The following is an 18,032-nucleotide window of genomic DNA, read 5'->3' on the forward strand; positions in this document are numbered from 1 at the left end:
TGGCAGCAGTCTCTAGTACAGGTTAACAATATCATTACGCTCAAGTGAGTCGACCAGCCAGCAGCTCATGGAAGACCGGATGAAATAGGTCCCAAAGCATCGATCTAAAATCAAGGACTCTAGGCAGGCTCCAACCTAGGAAGCACCGTGCAGCTCCAAGCGGCACCACGACTAGGTGCACCTCGTAAATTGGAAGTTACCTGTGGCTGCGTTTGGTTGCCACTGGATAATCCACATTGGGATGGTGTACTTCTCGACACTCTTGGGTCAGGGCGGACAGCGTTTGTAATGGGATGCCATATATTTATTATGAAAAATCACCACTTGCTGTCACGTACGAGGCCTAGGCAACAGGCGGTAGCGCCCGTCCAGTGGTAAACTGCCCCATCACTTCAGTGCCAGCAGAGTTCTTCACCTTGACGGCTCAGAATTCCTCCCGTGCAGGTAGCCGAATATGATGATCAGTCCGCTTGATCTCCTACTCTCAGGCTAGGAAAGCAGCTGAAGAACGTAGTGGTGCCCACCAATAGTCAGGAACAGGCAGCGTGCATCGTTATTTGCGAGATAACGGAAGTCTTGTCTTAACGTATGGTAACCTGCCATCAGTGCGGTGCTGAGCGAGCAGAAGGTAGGGATGCGTCATGTGCTGTACAGCCACTCATTGTTGTCATTTCTCAGCCTGCTCTCAGCATCTGTTGTGGAAGGGCTGCTGCTGATACCTTGGCAAATTCATTTCTAATGTTTTCCAACTGGTGCTGAACTGCTGCTGCTGTTTATATCTCCAGTGTTGGCTGGCAGCGTCACAGAACGGTTACTCAGTGTTCAGTCTGTGCTAAGATTGTGCTTATGTTTGTGCCCTCAGAAGGAAGGCAGTATTGAGCATTCGGCTAGCACCTTAGTAGTATGTGCTGTATGACCATTTAGTGCTGTTGTTGTTAGACAATGTTGAGGCTTTGCTGTTTGTGTCCTCAGCAGAGGCGGTGCTGAGGGTCCGACTGGCAGCATAGCGGCATGTGCAATTATCTTCAGCCTGTGCTGAGCAGGCGCTGTTGTTTGCGCCCACAGTGGAGGTGGTGGATAGCGGTCAACTGGCGATGCCGTAGTACATACTGTAGTGTGGCGTTCGCTGTGTTATTCAGTGGTTTGGTATTTAACTAATTTGTAAATGAAATTGATAATCTTATTTCATTACAGTGAGTAATTACTAAATAATTTTTCTGCCGGCTAAATAGTTGGTCAAGTTGTTAAAGATCTCCAAGTTAACGTTCTGTTAAAGTGTTGTCTGTAAATTGTGTACGCGTCACTAAATCACAGTTCATAGAACAGATTCTTTACAACTATTGATTATGATGGAAACAGTTATCTGCAGCAAAATTATCATTAAAACTGAAGTATCGGCAGAATTGCCAACACTGTTTTTAGAGGAGGCCGAAATGCACGCTATAAGCTCACGCAGGCTGGCGTGAGGTCTGAAACAGGATACGTAATGAATGCTATAAAGAAAAGTACGTAGCTTCTGGAATACTTAATTTTAATCCACATTTGTAGAACATTGCTCTTGATGATACAGAAGTATTATAGCAATTGAATACGGCGCCTTGCTAGGTCGTAGCAAATGTAGCTGAAGGCTATGCTAACTATCGTCTCGGCAAATGAGAGCGTAATTCTCAGTGAACCAGGCTAGCAACGTCGGCTGTACAACTGGGACGAGTGCTAGTACGTCTCTCTAGACCTGCCGTGTGGTGGCGCTCGGTCTGCAATTACTGACAGTGGCGACACGCGGGTCCGACGTATACTAGCGGACCGCGGCCGATTTAAAAGCTACCACCTAGCAAGTGTGGTGTCTGGCGGTGACACCACAAAAACCACCGAATATCAGCCTCGCACAACACTGACGTATGTTACCTGAACCAATATTCTTCGCAACTCGTGCGTAATTAATTTCGGCTCCATACATCAGCAAGAAAAGTTTGTTATATGGATCGTCCTATGAGCACTGTTTTTAATGAACCAATCTTATTCGAATTATTTTCATTAAAATGAGTTCGGGACCACTGGTGCATATTTATTTGTACAAATTTTTATTACCTTCGGCATTTATGTCTGCAGAGCTGCGTAATTTGAATTTGCCGCTAAGATAATTGTTAAGATGGCGGCAGACAATTGACAGAGACTTTCTTTTGTTAGAGCAAATCTCATTTTAACAGGATAAGTATATGAATTAATGCGTATTAAACTTTACTTTTATATGGTACACTATTTAGACTAATTTTCATCAAGCAAACCTTTGACACTTTCGTAAGAAACACAGATAAAAATGCGATACAAATCGCTGTCATCAATGGCTGCGCTCCTTGCAGCAGAAAGAAATAATTAACACAGGCAATGCTTATTGAGAGAGGAATTAAAGTTACAAATAATTAATCACATATTTATAATAATAATGCACTCTATTCTCAAGTAATAATTAACAAATAATTACAATTTCTTAACAGATCTCAGTTTGATATGCGTCTTGCGTCCGCAACCTACAAAAGCCAACCAACCAAAGGTAAAAACAAAGGAAGACTGTGGGGTCACCGCCAGACACCACACCTGCTAGGTGGTAGCCTTTAAACCGGCCGCGGTCCGTTAGTATACGTCGGACCCGCGTGTCGCCACTATCAGTGCTTGCAGACCGAGCGCCACCACACGGAAGGTCCAGTCTAGAGAGACTCCCTAGCACTTGGCCAGTTGTACAGCCGACTTTGGTAGCTAAAACGCGTGCATTTCGGCCTCCACTCGTAACACGGTGTTGGGTCTTCTGCTAACACAAAAAAGACATACGCAGATCATAAAAGGAATTTACAATTATCATTATCTTTGTATGACACACATAGATATGTCCAATTACAGCATAAAATATTATAAAAACAATTAATATTTATCATCGTTTTATTTCACTGTTTTTTTCATATGTCGGATAGATAATGTTTATAACTGCTGGAGGCATAATTTCGTCTCGTCGCACAGTAGCTAAAATTAATCTCGTGGATGTTTCAACAGCCAGTCAATGCTGTTATTTTCAGCCTGACCTAAACTCGTTCTGTGGTTTTTGTCCTCAGCAGATGCAGTGCTGTTGTTGGCGTCCCCAGCAGATCCGGTGCTGAGTATTCGGCTGGCGGCTATTGCAGCACTCCCTGAATAGCAACTAAGCGCTGCTGTTTCGAGCCCGTGCTGAACTCACGTTGTTGTTTGCGCTCACAGTGGAAGCGATGGTTAGCGGTCAACAGGCGATGCCATAGTACATATCTTACAGCCAGTCAATGCTGTTGTTTTCGGCCTGATCTGAACTCGTGCTGTTGTTTTTGTCCTCAGCAGATGCAGTGATATTGTTTGCGTCCCCAGCAGATACGGTGCTGAGTATTCGGCTGGTGGCTATTGCAGCACTCCCTGAACAGCAACTAAGCGCTGCTGTTTCGAGCCTGTGCTGAACTCACATTGTTGTTTGCCCCACACTGGAAGCGACGGTTAGCGGTCGGTCAATTGGCGATGCCATAGTACATATCTTACAGCCAGTCAATGCTGTTGTTTTCAGCCTGATCTGAACTCGTGCTGTTGTTTTTGTCCTCAGCAGATGCAGTGCTATTGTTTGCGTCCGCAGCAGATCTTGTGCCGAGTATTCGGCCGGCGACTATTGCAGCACGCCCTGAACAGTGACTCGGCGCTGTTGTTTGGAGCCCGTGCTGAGCCCGCGCTGTTGTTTGTGCCCACAGCGGAGGCGGAGCTGGACGTGCGGCTGGCGGCGCCGCGGCACGTGCTGTTTGGCCACTCTGCGCTGTTCCGCTGCGAGTACAGCGTCCCGCGCGAACTGCTGCACAAAGTGGAGTGGCTCCGTAACGGCCGCAAGATGTTTCAGTTCGTACGCGGCCGCTCGCCGCCCTTCCGCGAGTTCCACGTCCTCTTCGCGAAAATAGACGTAAGTATTCTCTACGACAGCATGATAAGCGAGGTGTTAGTGATCGAATATGACGTGTGTTACCTTAGTAATCTACAGTGTTCGTTTTAACCGAAGACATTGAGATACCTCGAAAACTATATATCGGACGAAAAAAGTTATACTTTCAATAACTTCAATTTGTTTTTCTCGGAGGGGGATGTCCAACGATACCAATCTCGACCCCCCCCCCGCCCCCCACCACCACCACCCTGTGCATGAGTGGCCGGCGGGGGGGCGCAACTTTGTCATCTTAAACGTGAACTCCCTTTTTTATTGTGATTACGACTCCACAGCAAAATCTACATACGTTTTGTCTGAAGCAATTTCTTCGTATCGCCACAGATGGTGCTGTAATCGGAAGAATAAAAATAGACACACAGTCGTAATTTACGACAAGCTGCTCAGCGACCCTTGAATATCGAGTGTCACCACTTCCATGTTGCGAGGGTAGGTCAGGCCAGTATTTAATAACTTATGGCCGGCCGAGATGGCCGAGCGGTACTAGGCACTACAGACTGGAACCGCGCGACCGCTACGATCGCAGGTTTGAATCCTGCCTCGGGCATGGATGTGTGTGATGTCCTTAGGTTAGTTAGGTTTAAGTAGTTCTAAGTTCTAGGGGACCGATGACCACAGATGTTAAGTTCCATACTGCTCAGAGCCATTTGAACCAACTTCTAATGGCAAACCCCATTCACAGCGTTTTATTCTCGAGCAGGAAAATACTCGACGCACCACGGTGGGTTGTAGCAAACTACGACGCATCACAACAGGTAGTACCCAGCGACGGGAGCTCACTTATCGTTCAGACGAAGAACGGGTAGCGGCTCTAGACATTACAATACTTGCACAGTGTTAATTGTCTGCTTAACTATCTATCATCTGCAGAACAGACGTACAAGTGGCAACCATAGAAGGAAAAAAACCGAAATGACATTGATTGACGTAGAATGTAGGAGAGATGAGGTTGCTGTTGCGTTGTGTGTCCCTCTCGCTAGTTCTTTTACAAGGTTCTCAACGCTTTTCTGTCTGATGGCAGCATACAGACCTGAAACAGGAAACGGAGCAAACGTAACGCAGGAGAAGCTAATGAAATAGCTGTACTAGCGGCAGTGCGCTGCAACCCTCTGGAAAGCCTAGTTGCGCCACTTGTTGCGTGGAATGAGTTGCACGCAAGTGGTTTCATATATGAATGTAGACACGGCAACGCCAGTATCGCTTCAGTTTCGTCGTTTTGTGGGTCCCGCCGGCCGGTGTGGCCGTGCGGTTAAAGGCGCTTCAGTCTGGAACCGCGTGACCGCTAAGGTCGCAGGTTCGAATCCTGCCTCGGGCATGGATGTGTGTGATGTCCTTAGCTTAGTTAGGTTTAATTAGTTCTAGGTTCTAGGCGACTGATGACCTCAGAAGTTAAGTCGCATAGTGCTCAGAGCCATTGGAACCATTTATTATTTTGTGGGTCCCTGAGTCGTGCCTGAAACGAAAGTTTTGGCAGCTGCACGTCGCACTAGTTGTGATGGAGTTAAAGCTTGTCGCATGGAATAGCTACAAAAGAAAAAAATAAGAAATGTGTTTCAATTCGTGACTGGATGAAGAAAAGACGTCATCTCGGATGCTCATCATCCTTGCTTAAATAATTTATAACGGAATATCCAAAAGTTTCTTTTAATTATCTTAGAACGTCACCAGGACTATTCACGTTTCTTCTAAATAGAGTTAATTATGCGATGAGGGTAGGTTAAAACTGAAGAAACTGCAAAAAGGTGGGAATTTAAGGAGATGGGACCTGGATAAACTAGAGGTTATACAGAGGTTCAGGGAGAGCATAAGGGAACAATTGACAGGATTGTGGGAAAGAGATAGAGTAGAAGAAGAATGAGTAGCTCTGAGGCAGCAGAGGATCAAGTAGGTAAAAAGACGAGGGCTAGTAGAAACCCTTGGGTAACAGAAGAAATATTGAATTTAATTGATGAAAGGAGAAAATACAAAAATGCAGTAAATGAAGCAGGCAAAAAGCAATACAGACGTCTCAAAAATAAGATCGACAGGAAGTGCAAAATGGCTAAGCAGGGATGGCTAGAGGACAAATGTAAGGATGTAGAGGCTTATCTCACTAGGGGTAAGATAGATACTGCCTACAGGAAAATTAAAGAGACCTTCGGAGAAAAGAGAACCACTTGTATGAATATCAAGAGTTCAGGTGGGAGCCCAGTTTTAAGCAAAGAAGGGAAAGCAGAAAGGTGGAAGGAGTATGTAGAGTGTCTACACAAGGGCGATGTACTTGAGGACAATATTATGGAAATGGAAGAGGATGTCTATGAAGATGAAATGGGAGATACGATACTGCGTGAAGAGTTTGACAGAGCACTGAAAGACCTGAGTCGAAACAAGGCCCCGGGAGTAGACATAATTCCACTGGAACTACTGACGGCCTTGGGAGAGCCAGTCCTGACCAAATTCTACCATCTGGTGAGCAAGATGTATGAGACAGGCGAAATACCCTCAGACTTGAAGAAGAATATAATAATTCCAATCCCAAAGAAAGCAGATGTTGACAGATGTGAAAATTACCGAACTATCAGTTTAATAAGTCACAGCTGCAAAATACTAACGCGAATTCTTGACAGACGAATGGAAAAACTGGTAGAAGCCGACCTCGGGGAAGATCAGTTTGGATTCCGTAGAAATGTTGGAACACGTGAGGCAATACTGACCCTACGACTTATCTTAGAAAATAGATTAAGGAAAGACAAACCTACGTTTCTAGCATTTGTAGACTTAGAGAAAGCTTTTGACAATGTTGACTGGAATACTCTCTTTCAAATTCTAAAGGTGGCAGGGGTAAAATACAGGGAGCGAAAGGCTATTTACAATTTGTACAGAAACCAGATGGCAGTTACAAGAGTCAAAGGACATGAAAGGGAAGCAGTGGTTGGGAAGGGAGCTAGACAGGCTTGTAGCCTGTCCCCGATGTTATTCAATCTGTTACTGAGCAAGCAGGAAAGGAAACAAAAGAAAAATTTGGAGTAGGAATTAAAATCCATGGAGAAGAAATAAAAACTTTGAGGTTCGCCGATGACATTGTAATTCTATCAGAGACAGAGACACCAAAGGACCTGGAACAGCAGTTGAACGGAATGGACAGAGTCTTGAAACGGGGATATAAGATGAACATCAACAAAAGCAAAACGAGGATAATGGAATGTAGTCGAATTAAGTCGGGTGATGCTGAAGGAATTAGATTAGGAAATGAGACTCTTTAAGTAGTAAAGTAGTTTTGCTATTTGAGGAGGAAAATAACTGATGATGGTCGAAGTAGAGAGGATATAAAACGTAGACTGGCAATGGCAAGGAAAGCGTTTCTGAAGAAGAGTAATTTGTTAACATCGAGCATATATTTAAGTGTCAGGAAGTCGTTTCTGAAAGTATTTGTATGGAGTGTAGCCACGTATGGAAGTGGAACGTATACGGTAAGTAGTTTAGACAAGAAGAGAATAGAAGCTTTCGAAATGTGATGCTACAGAAGAATGCTGAAGATTAGATGGGTAGATCACATAACTAATGAGGAGGTGTTGAATAGAACTGGGGACCAGAGGAGTTTGTGGCACAACTTGACAAGAAGAAGGGACCGGTTGGTAGGACATGTTCTGAGGCATCAAGGGATCACAAATTTAGCATTGTTGGAGGGCAGCGTGGAGGGTAAAAATCGTAGAGGGAGACCAAGAGATGAATACACTAAGCAGATTCAGAAGGATGTAGGTTGCAGTAACTACTGGGAGATGATGAAGCTTGCACAGGATAGAGTAACATGGAGAGCTGCATCAAACCAGCAACAACAACAACAATAACAATGCGATAAGGAATAAAGGTACTGTAATGCATGAAACACTGTCGCCAGAACTGATATTACAAATCCTATTGCGTGCATTACAATCGAGATCACTCGGCATGATATAAGATACGGATTTAGTTGGTGATGACGCTATTTCATTAACACCAATAATTATTTACATTAACAGTAATAATTGCTAACAATAATTATTCGAAGCAGGCTGCATTAATGGCTCTAAGCACTATGGGACATAACATCTGAGGTCATCAGTCCCCTAGACTTAGAACTATTTAAGCCTAACTTACCTAAGCACATCATACGCATCCATGCTCGAGGCAGGATTCGAACCTGCGACCGTTGCAGCAGCGCGGTTCCGGACTGAAGCGGCTTGAATCGCTCGGCCACAGCGGCCAGCCATTAACAAGAGAATGGTTCGCAAACTACCATATTCACTTGAAGACAGAACTGTACAGTAGCAATACTTCAAAATTTCAACATATGTGAATGGGGAGCATTGCAGCGAAATTTTAAATAGATCAATATTGCATGAAGAATGCAGCTTCTTGAATTAGTGTAGCCTTCCCTCCTGTCAACAATATTCCTTAACAAAGAGATGGCCAGCCCGACCGATGGGATTCTAGTCTTGTAGACGAGAGTATTCCCGAAGCTAGAATTACACTTGCTTGTACTTTTCTTAATTCAGTTGTATATGTTCTCCTAACTCAATAAATTTTGACCTGCAGCTCAGACATTGTCAAACCGTCTATGTATGACCGCACATGACGATCTCAGCGGCAGCAGTATGTTGCTTATTTTTGTAATCTCACAAACACCTATGCAAAGCATAGATATCCAAAAAGCGAACATTATTCTCCGTTCCCCATTTCATATTTCAATTTGTCTACACTCTACAAATACATATAATCTCAGAAGTCATGCAACTAGTGTCGCCAAAGTTGGAACACGCCGAAAGCGTTTAGTTTCACCAATGAGTTGCGCAAACGCGCGGCGCGCTTGCGCAGTGGCCGGTAGCGCAGTTGCCTGCACCCTAGTGTCGTCGTGTACACTAGGCTTAAGCGCCGGGCAATTACATAGCGATTTCGGTATGTCCGTAAGTAGTATTGCGACAATATTGCATCGTCATAAGTATCATCCGTACCACGTGCCACTGCACCAAGAACTTCATGGCGCGTATCTCCATAATCGGTCAGTGTTTAGTGAAAGGGCGTGCAACAAATGTAAACGACCTCCACGTCCTTTGCCGAGGAACTACATTCCTGGAAATTGAAATAAATAAGAACACCGTGAATTCATTGTCCCAGGAAGGGGAAACTTTATTGACACATTCCTGGGGTCAGATACATCACATGATCACACTGACAGAACATCAGGCACATAGACACAGGCAACAGAGCATGCACAATGTCGGCACTAGTACAGTGTATATCCACCTTTCGCAGCAATGCAGGCTGCTATTCTCCCATGGAGACCATCGTAGAGATGCTGGATGTAGTCCTGTGGAACGGCTTGCCATGCCATTTCCACCTGGCGCCTCAGTTGGACCAGCGTTCGTGCTGGACGTGCAGACCGCGTGAGACGACGCTTCATCCAGTCCCAAACATGCTCAATGGGGGACAGATCCGGAGATCTTGCTGGCCAGGGTAGTTGACTTACACCTTCTAGAGCACGTTGGGTGGCACGGGATACATGCGGACGTGCATTGTCCTGTTGGAACTGCAAGTTTCCTTGCCGGTCTAGGAATGGTAGAACGATGGGTTCGATGACGGTTTGGATGTACCGTGCTCTATTCAGTGTCCCCTCGACGATCACCAGTGGTGTACGGCCAGTGTAGGAGATCGCTCCCCACACCATGATGCCGGGTGTTGGCCCTGTGTGCCTCGGTCGTATGCAGTCCTGATTGTGGCGCTCACCTGCACGGCGCCAAACACGCATACGACCATCATTGGCACCAAGGCAGAAGCGACTCTCATCGCTGAAGACGACACGTCTCCATTCGTCCCTCCATTCACGCCTGTCGCGACACCACTGGAGGCGGTCAGCACGATGTTGGGGCGTGAGCGGAAGACGGCCTAACGGTGTGCAGGACCGTAGCCCAGCTTCATGGAGACGGTTGCGAATGGTCCTCGCCGATACCCCAGGAGCAACAGTGTCCCTAATTTGCTGGGAAGTGGCGGTGCCGTCCCCTACGGCACTGCGTAGGATCCTACGGTCTTGGCGTGCATCCGTGCGTCGCTGCGGTCCGATCCCAGGTCGACGGGCACGTGCACCTTCCGCCGACCACTGGCGACAACATCGATGTACTGTGGAGACCTCACGCCCCACGTGTTGAGCAATTCGGCGGTACGTCCACCCGGCCTCCCGCATGCCCACTATACGCCCTCGCTCAAAGTCCGTCAACTGCACATACGGTTCACGTCCACGCTGTCGCGGCATGCTACCAGTGTTAAAGACTGCGATGGAGCTCCGTATGCCACGGCAAACTGGCTGACACTGACGGCGGCGGTGCACAAATGCTGCGCAGCTAGCGCCGTTCGACGGCCAACACCGCGGTTCCTGGTGTGTCCGCTGTGCCGTGCGTGTGATCATTGCTTGTACAGCCCTCTCGCAGTGTCCGGAGCAAGTATGGTGGGTCTGACACACCGGTGTCAATGTGTTCTTTTTTCCATTTCCAGGAGTGTAGATAAGATATCTGTGTGGTGCTAAAAGTGCCACCTGACCCTGAATAAAGAGAAGTGTGAAGTTATTCACATGAGTATTAAAAGAAATCCGCCAAATTTCCATTACCCGATAAGTCCCACAAATCTGAAGGCTGTAAATTCAACTAAATACTTACGGATTACATTTACAAATTACCTAAATGGGAATAATGACTTAGATAATATTGTGGGCAGAGCACACCAAAGACTGCGTTGCACTGGCAGAACACTGAGGAGGTGCAACAGGTCTACTAAAGAGACTGCTTACACCACGCTTGTCCGCCCTGTCCTGGAGTATTGCTGTGCGGTATGGGATCCGCAGGTGGGACTGACGGATGACATCGAAAAAGTACAAAGAAGGGCAGCTCGTTTTGTATTATCGCGAAATAGTGAAGATAGTGCCACAGACATAATATGTGAATTGAAGTGGCAATCAGTAAAACAAAGGCCTTTTTCCGTTGCAACGGGATCTTCTAACGAAATTTCAATCACCAGTTTTCTCCTCCGATTGCGAAAACATTCTCTTGGAACCCACCTACATAGGGAGAAATGATCATCACGATGAAATAAGAGAAATCAGGGCACTCACAGAAAGCGTCGTTCGAGCATGGACGGTAGAGAGACAGCTTATAGGGGGTACACTGAACCCTCTGCCCGGCAAATTATTGTGAATAGCAAAGTAATCACGTAGATGTAGATGCAGATGTCGTAAATTACGACTGTACACTCATTTCCATTTCTCCGATTACAACACCATCTGTGGTGAAACGAAGAAAATACTTCAGACAAAACGTATGTAGATTTTGCCGTAGAATTGTAATCTGCAATAAAAAACAGGGGTTCCTATATGAAGATTCCAAAGTTTCCCCCCGCCACCCATGCACGGGGTGTGGTGGGAGGTCGAGTGTAGTATCGTAGGATGTCCCCCTCCGAGACAAACAAATTGAAATTGTAATTATTTTTTATTCGATGTGTAGTTTTCGAGATATTTCAATGTCTTCAGTTAAAATGAACACCCTGTGTACATAGGGTCTGCAACCGCCAAGAACTTTATGAATGATTTCGTGATACCTGCAGCTGGCATTCTTTTATTCCTAGACAACGTTTTACCAGTTCTACGACGAACCATAATAGAGCCATAGAATGTATGAATATTGCTAGACTTCTTAATACAAATGTCTGTATTGCGCAAGTTCACGAAACCATACACCAGGTCATGGAAGGCTTCATTCGATTCTCAGGGTTTTCTGTACCGTTTCACTACTGTGATCGAATTTATGCTGTATATGTAACAGCCTTGTAACAACTATTGGAAATGACGTGCTCTCATAATAATAAAACAAATACTTACATGTCATTTTAAAAAAATTACCAACGATGAACGATAATTAAAAATAACTGAGAAGGAAGACATATACAACATAATTATCAGACTTCTATAAAGTAATTGTAATCTTCCTAGTGTATAAGAGTTTTGCAAATACTGCTCAAAAAGAGTGTGCTACTAAAATTGGGAAAACACTTTCTAATTTATTTTCTAACAATTACATGCAGTCACAGCAACGAAAACGTACATGTGATAATATACCGTTAAATAATCGCCCATAAAGTATGTTGGATTATGACTTGTTCTTACGTTAAATTCATAAGCGATCCTAATGAATCCAACGTATTATTCTTCTTAGATAGTTGAAGGTGCCATAAGGCAAAACCAGTACAGTCGTACACCAAATAAAGATAAGGGTAGCTGATGGCATCACGGTATCATTCACAAAGTAATTTGTACATGTTATAAAAGTGTGTGCATGTATGTATTATGCATGTTCCATATCTCCTCGTAAAACGCTGTATCGATTTCTACGAAGCTTGGCAGCCACTTTACTTACTGTCTGACAAAAACCATCTCACTCTCAAAGGGTTTGGGGTGCGAGTAGAAAAGTATCGTAGCATAGGACGCGCATATAGCCAGAGTACATTCATCCATTATGTGAGAAAGTGAGGACTTAGTGACACGAAATAAACTTTACACTTTATTTCAACCATTTATGAGACTTTTATGGCAGGCACCCCCTGTGGAATGATAAGAGGAAAAAGGAGTATCGCTTACTATATTTGCGCTGTTAATGCAGTAAAACTGTAGCATCAGGCAAAACGATTGAATTCATTACTTCTATACTATTAACTCTATTCGCAACACATTTCGCAGACAGTGTAAACAAATGCGACTGGATTTGCGTACAAAATACATCTCCGTACAACACATATTTCAGGAGATATGACGTCATGAACATTGAGAAGCCAGAAAACGAAAACACATATCTTTATTTGTTTGGATACAGGTGAAATATGGGTACAAATGTGTGTGAAATACGTTCCATATGAAATACATATGCCGACCGTGTGTGGCCGAGCGGTTCTAGGTGCTTCAGTCTGGAACCGCGAGACCGATACGGTCGCAGGTTCGAATCCTGCCTCGGTCATAGGTGTGTGTGATGTCCTTAGGTTAGTTAGGTTTAAGTAGTTCTAAAATCTAGGGGACCGATGACCTCAGATGTTAATTCCCATAGTGCTCAGAGCCATTTCAACTATTTCAAATACATATGACAAGTGCGTATTCAGGCGTAGTCATGGATAAAAACTTCCTCCTATATCCCTGGATAGGTTTCAAAAGAACTTCATACACATATTCTGAAAAGAAATACTATGGGATAAGAAACAGTGATCTCCTTTTGGAGTGGGTGTGATAACTTGGAGAGAGAAGGTGGTGGAGGAGAAGATGGACACACAGAGAGGGGGAAGGAGGAGATTGACATAGATAGGGATGAGGAGGAAATGAACAGAGAGAGGGAGGGAGAAATGGATAGAGAAAGAGAATAGGAGGAGATGGACACGTAGAGGAGCAAAGAGGAGATAGGCAAGGAAAGGAAATGGAAGGAAACTGTGTGATGGAGTAGGTAGGAGCAGATTGAATATGGGAGGAGAAGATGAATGGGAAGAAGGGGAGGAAGACAGATTCCCCGCCGGGAATCGAACCCGAAAGTCGGTTTTGTCCGGTTATTTAATTATTCACAACTGTTATTGGTTCGTCTCCTCTCTCCTCTCTTACTGTCCCCTGTCTTCCTCTCCCCTCTTTCTATCACTTTCTCCTCTCTGTCTATGAACTCCTACAGCCCCCCTCCTTGTAAACACGCCCCCCCTCCCCCCGGCACCCCGCCTTTATCACCCCCACCCTTACCCAAATTTCAGGTTTGTGAGGTTTGCGCTTTTTACCATACAGTATTTCTTTAGAGAGGGTAAATAATATGTGTACCAAGTTTGTCTGTTATCGATCCAGCAGCTTAGGAGCACATGAATATATGGCTATGTGGGGTATATTTCATACGGATGAGTTTTACACCATGCAACTACAGAGAGTGTGTTAAACTTATCTGTGGTATTCAGCCGTGTTGCTTCACCTCAGTTACCAGAGCACGTTGGCAAAATTATTGGATCGTTGCTGTGCTCATTGTCGCCAACGAGTAGACACAACGAACGGCACAAATAAGAGAAAAATTGCACTCCATACTTTTAAAAGTATTCCAGCTATAGGAAAGAAATATGGAAAGGTCGTTTTCGAACATTTCTTCGTCACCCCTTCTCATGGCTAGTGGTAGGGGGAATGATACTCCCGTATTATTTTTGTACAAGTAACAAGTCATGTACCTACTATATTTGGTTGAAATTGCAACAAGCTTTCCTGAGTTCAGCTTGAAAGTCACGCCCTTTTCATTTCTACCTTACGGGATGCAGCTGCTTCTTAACCCAACAGTGCTTCCGTCCAAGAAGTAACCATTAAAGCCCCAATTCCTTAAAGACCCGTACTCGCCTCTACAAAAAAAAGCTACAAACTTTTGATTAATTTAAAGATGAGTTAATGTGTTAAGTACCCGACGTTAGTCATCTAACCGAGAAAAACCTTAGAAGCGGTTTGAAATGAAGTTAAAGATTCGTTTGACGTCGCAGAGTGCTGTCATTCTCAAATACTGGATGAGGAAATTTGTGGGTATTTGTGCCCGGTGCGACACAAAGTTATAGAGATTGAGATAAAAGGCCACATATAGCGCACATTTTGATTTAGTATTACAGATTTCACTCGTCAGAGGCGAATATCATCAGACAACTTATGTGAAGTTATTCGATTTGCTCTTAATTCGTATTCTTTTCTTATTGGACTGTTCATTTCTTCTTCGTTTTCACTGGGGATATCAATGTCATCAGCGAATCGTTTCATTGATAGCCTTTTGTCTTTAGTTTTGATTACACTCTTGAACCTTTCTTTTATTTTTGTAATTGATTCCTCGATGAATAGATTGAACAGCAGGAGCGAAAAACTACGTTCCTGTCCTACACCCTTTTTAATTCGGATACTTCGTTCTTGGTCTACCACTCTTACTGTCCCCTCCTGGTTCTTGCATATATTGAATGTTACCAGTCATTCCCTATAGTTTGCCCCTATTTTTCTCAGAATTTTGAACATCTTGATCCCATTATCAATCTCAAAGTCAGAATCGCCTCTCTGGCGCCCTTACCTTCCCTAAAACCAAACTGACAGTCATCTAAACCATTCTCTATTTCCTTTTCCTTTCTTCCATGTATTGTTCTTTTCATCATCACGTATGCTTGAGCAGTTAAGTTGGTCGTGGTATAATTCTCGCAATTGTCGCCTTTTTCAGTCATCGGAATGGTGTGCATCATGTTTTTCCGGAGGTCAGATTGTATATCCCCAGTCTCATACATTCTGTACGCACCAACGTAAATAGTCGTTTACTGCCACTTCCCCCAATGGTTTCAGAAATTATGATTCTAATACTATGGACTCCTGTTCTTTTTATTGCGTCATCATAGTAGTCTTGCCCCCATGGAGGCCTTCATTGTATTCTTCCCACCTATCTGCTCTCACCTCTGCATTTAACGGTGCAGTTCCCAAAGCACTCTTATTGTTATCAGTCTTGCTTTTGATATCACTGAAGGTTATTTCGACTGTTATTTATGCTGAATAAGTCCTATCGACAATCATTTTTTTTTATTTCTTCGCGTTTTTCGTGTATCTATTTCGCCTTACCATCCAAACACTTCCTTTTTATTTCATTTCTAAGTGACTTGTATTCCTGAATTTTTTTTTTTGTACTTTCGTCTTTCACCCCCCATGAACCATGGACCTTGCCGTTGGTAGGGAGGCTTGCGTGCCTCAGCGATACAGATGGCCGTACCGTAGGTGCAACCACAACGGAGGGGTATCTGTTGAGAGGCCAGACAAACATGTGGTTCCTGAAGAGGGGCAGCAGCCTTTTCAGTAGTTGCAGGGGCAACAGTCTGGATGACTGACTGATCTGGCCTTGTAACATTAACCAAAACGGCCTTGCTGTGCTGGTACTGCGAACGGCTGAAAGCAAGGGGAAACTACGGCCGTAATTTTTTCCCGAGGACATGCAGCTCTACTGTATGATTAAATGATGATGGCGTCCTCTTGGGTAAAATATTCCGGAGGTAAAATAGTCCCCCATTCGGATCTCCGGGCGGGGACTACTCAGGAGGACGTCGTTATCAGGAGAAAGAAAACTGGCGTTCTACGGATCGGAGCGTGGAATGTCAGATCCCTTAATCGGGCAGGTAGGTTAGAAAATTTGAAAAGGGAAATGGATAGGTTAAAGTTAGATATAGTGGGAATTAGTGAAGTTCGGTGGCAGGAGGAACAAGACTTTTGGTCAGGTGATTACAGGGTTATCAATACAAAATCAAATAGGGGTAATGCAGGAGTAGGTTTAATAATGAATAAAAAAATAGGAGTGCGGGTTAGCTACTACAAACAGCATAGTGAACGCATTATTGTGGCCAAGATAGACACAAAGCCCATGCCTACTACAGTAGTACAAGTTTATATGCCAACTACCTCTGCAGATGATGAAGAAATAGATGAAATGTATGACGAGATAAAAGAAATTATTCAGGTAGTGAAGGGAGACGAAAATTTAATAGTCATGGGTGACTGGAATTCGTCAGTAGGTAAAGGGAGAGAAGGAAACATAGTAGGTGAATATGGATTGGGGGGAAGGAATGAAAGAGGAAGCCGCCTTGTAGAATTTTGCACAGAGCATAACTTAATCATAGCCAACACTTGGTTCAAGAATCATAAAAGAAGGTTGTATACCTGGAAGAATCCTGGAGATACTAAAAGGTATCAGATAGATTATATAATGGTAAGACAGAGATTTAGGAACCAGGTTTTAAATTGTAAGACATTTCCTGGGGCAGATGTGGATTCTGACCACAATCTATTGGTTATGAACTGCAGATTGAAACTGAAGAAACTGCAAAAAGGTGGGAATTTAAGGAGATGGGACCTGGATAAACTGAAAGAACCAGAGGTTGTACAGAGTTTCAGGGAGAGCATAAGGGAACAATTGACAGGAATGGGGGAAAGAAATACAGTAGAAGAAGAATGGGTAGCTCTGAGGGATGAAGTAGTGAAGGCAGCAGAGGATCAAGTAGGTAAAAAGACGAGGGCTAATAGAAATCCTTGGGTAACAGAAGAAATATTGAATTTAATTGATGAAAGGAGAAAATATAAAAATGCAGTAAATGAAGCAGGCAAAAAGGAATACAAACGTCTCAAAAATGAGATCGACAGGAAGTGCAAAATGGCTAAGCAGGGATGGCTAGAGGACAAATGTAAGGATGTAGAGGCTTGTCTGACTAGGGGTAAGATAGATACTGCCTACAGGAAAATTAAAGAGACCTTTGGAGAGAAGAGAACCACTTGTATGAATATCAAGAGCTCAGATGGCAACCCAGTTCTAAGCAAAGAAGGGAAGGCAGAAAGGTGGAAGGAGTATATAGAGGGTTTATACAAGGGCGATGTACTTGAGGACAATATTATGGAAATGGAAGAGGATGTAGATGAAGACGAAATGGGAGATAAGATACTGCGTGAAGAGTTTGATAGAGCACTGAAAGACCTGAGTCGAAACAAGGCCCCGGGAGTAGACAACATTCCATTTGAACTACTGATGGCCTCGGGAGAGCCAGTCATGAAAAAACTCTACCAGCTGGTGAGCACGATGTATGAGACAGGCGAAATACCTTCAGACTTCAAGAAGAATATAATAATTCCAATCCCAAAGAAAGCAGGTGTTGACAGATGTGAAAATTACCGAACTATCAGTTTAATAAGTCACAGCTGCAAAATACTAACGCGAATTCTTTACAGACGAATGGAAAAACTGGTAGAAGCCGACCTCGGGGACGATCAGTTTGGATTCCGTAGAAATGTTGGAACACGTGAGGCAATACTGACCTTACGACTTATCTTAGAAGAAAGATTAAGAAAAGGCAAACCTACGTTTCTAGCATTTGTAGACTTAGAGAAAGCTTTTGACAATGTTAACTGGAATACTCTCTTTCAAATTCTGAAGGTGGCAAGGGTAAAATACAGGGAGCGAAAGGCTATTTACAGTTTGTACAGAAACCA

The 18,032-nt window shown here is 44.0% G+C and overlaps 1 protein-coding gene across 1 annotated transcript in view; it reads left to right on the forward strand.

The window, feature by feature from the left end:
• The window catches only part of LOC126092448 (uncharacterized), a 642,436-nt gene that overhangs the window by 330,941 nt on the left and 293,463 nt on the right, over positions 1 to 18,032 (forward strand). The window contains exon 2 of the mRNA XM_049908050.1: positions 3,756 to 3,958. Within this exon, the coding sequence (XP_049764007.1) occupies positions 3,756 to 3,958 (203 nt within the window). The remainder of the gene's footprint in view (positions 1 to 3,755; positions 3,959 to 18,032) is intronic.

Source organism: Schistocerca cancellata, chromosome 7, assembly GCF_023864275.1.
Source record: "Schistocerca cancellata isolate TAMUIC-IGC-003103 chromosome 7, iqSchCanc2.1, whole genome shotgun sequence".
Classification (NCBI taxonomy): Eukaryota; Metazoa; Arthropoda; class Insecta; order Orthoptera; family Acrididae; genus Schistocerca; species Schistocerca cancellata.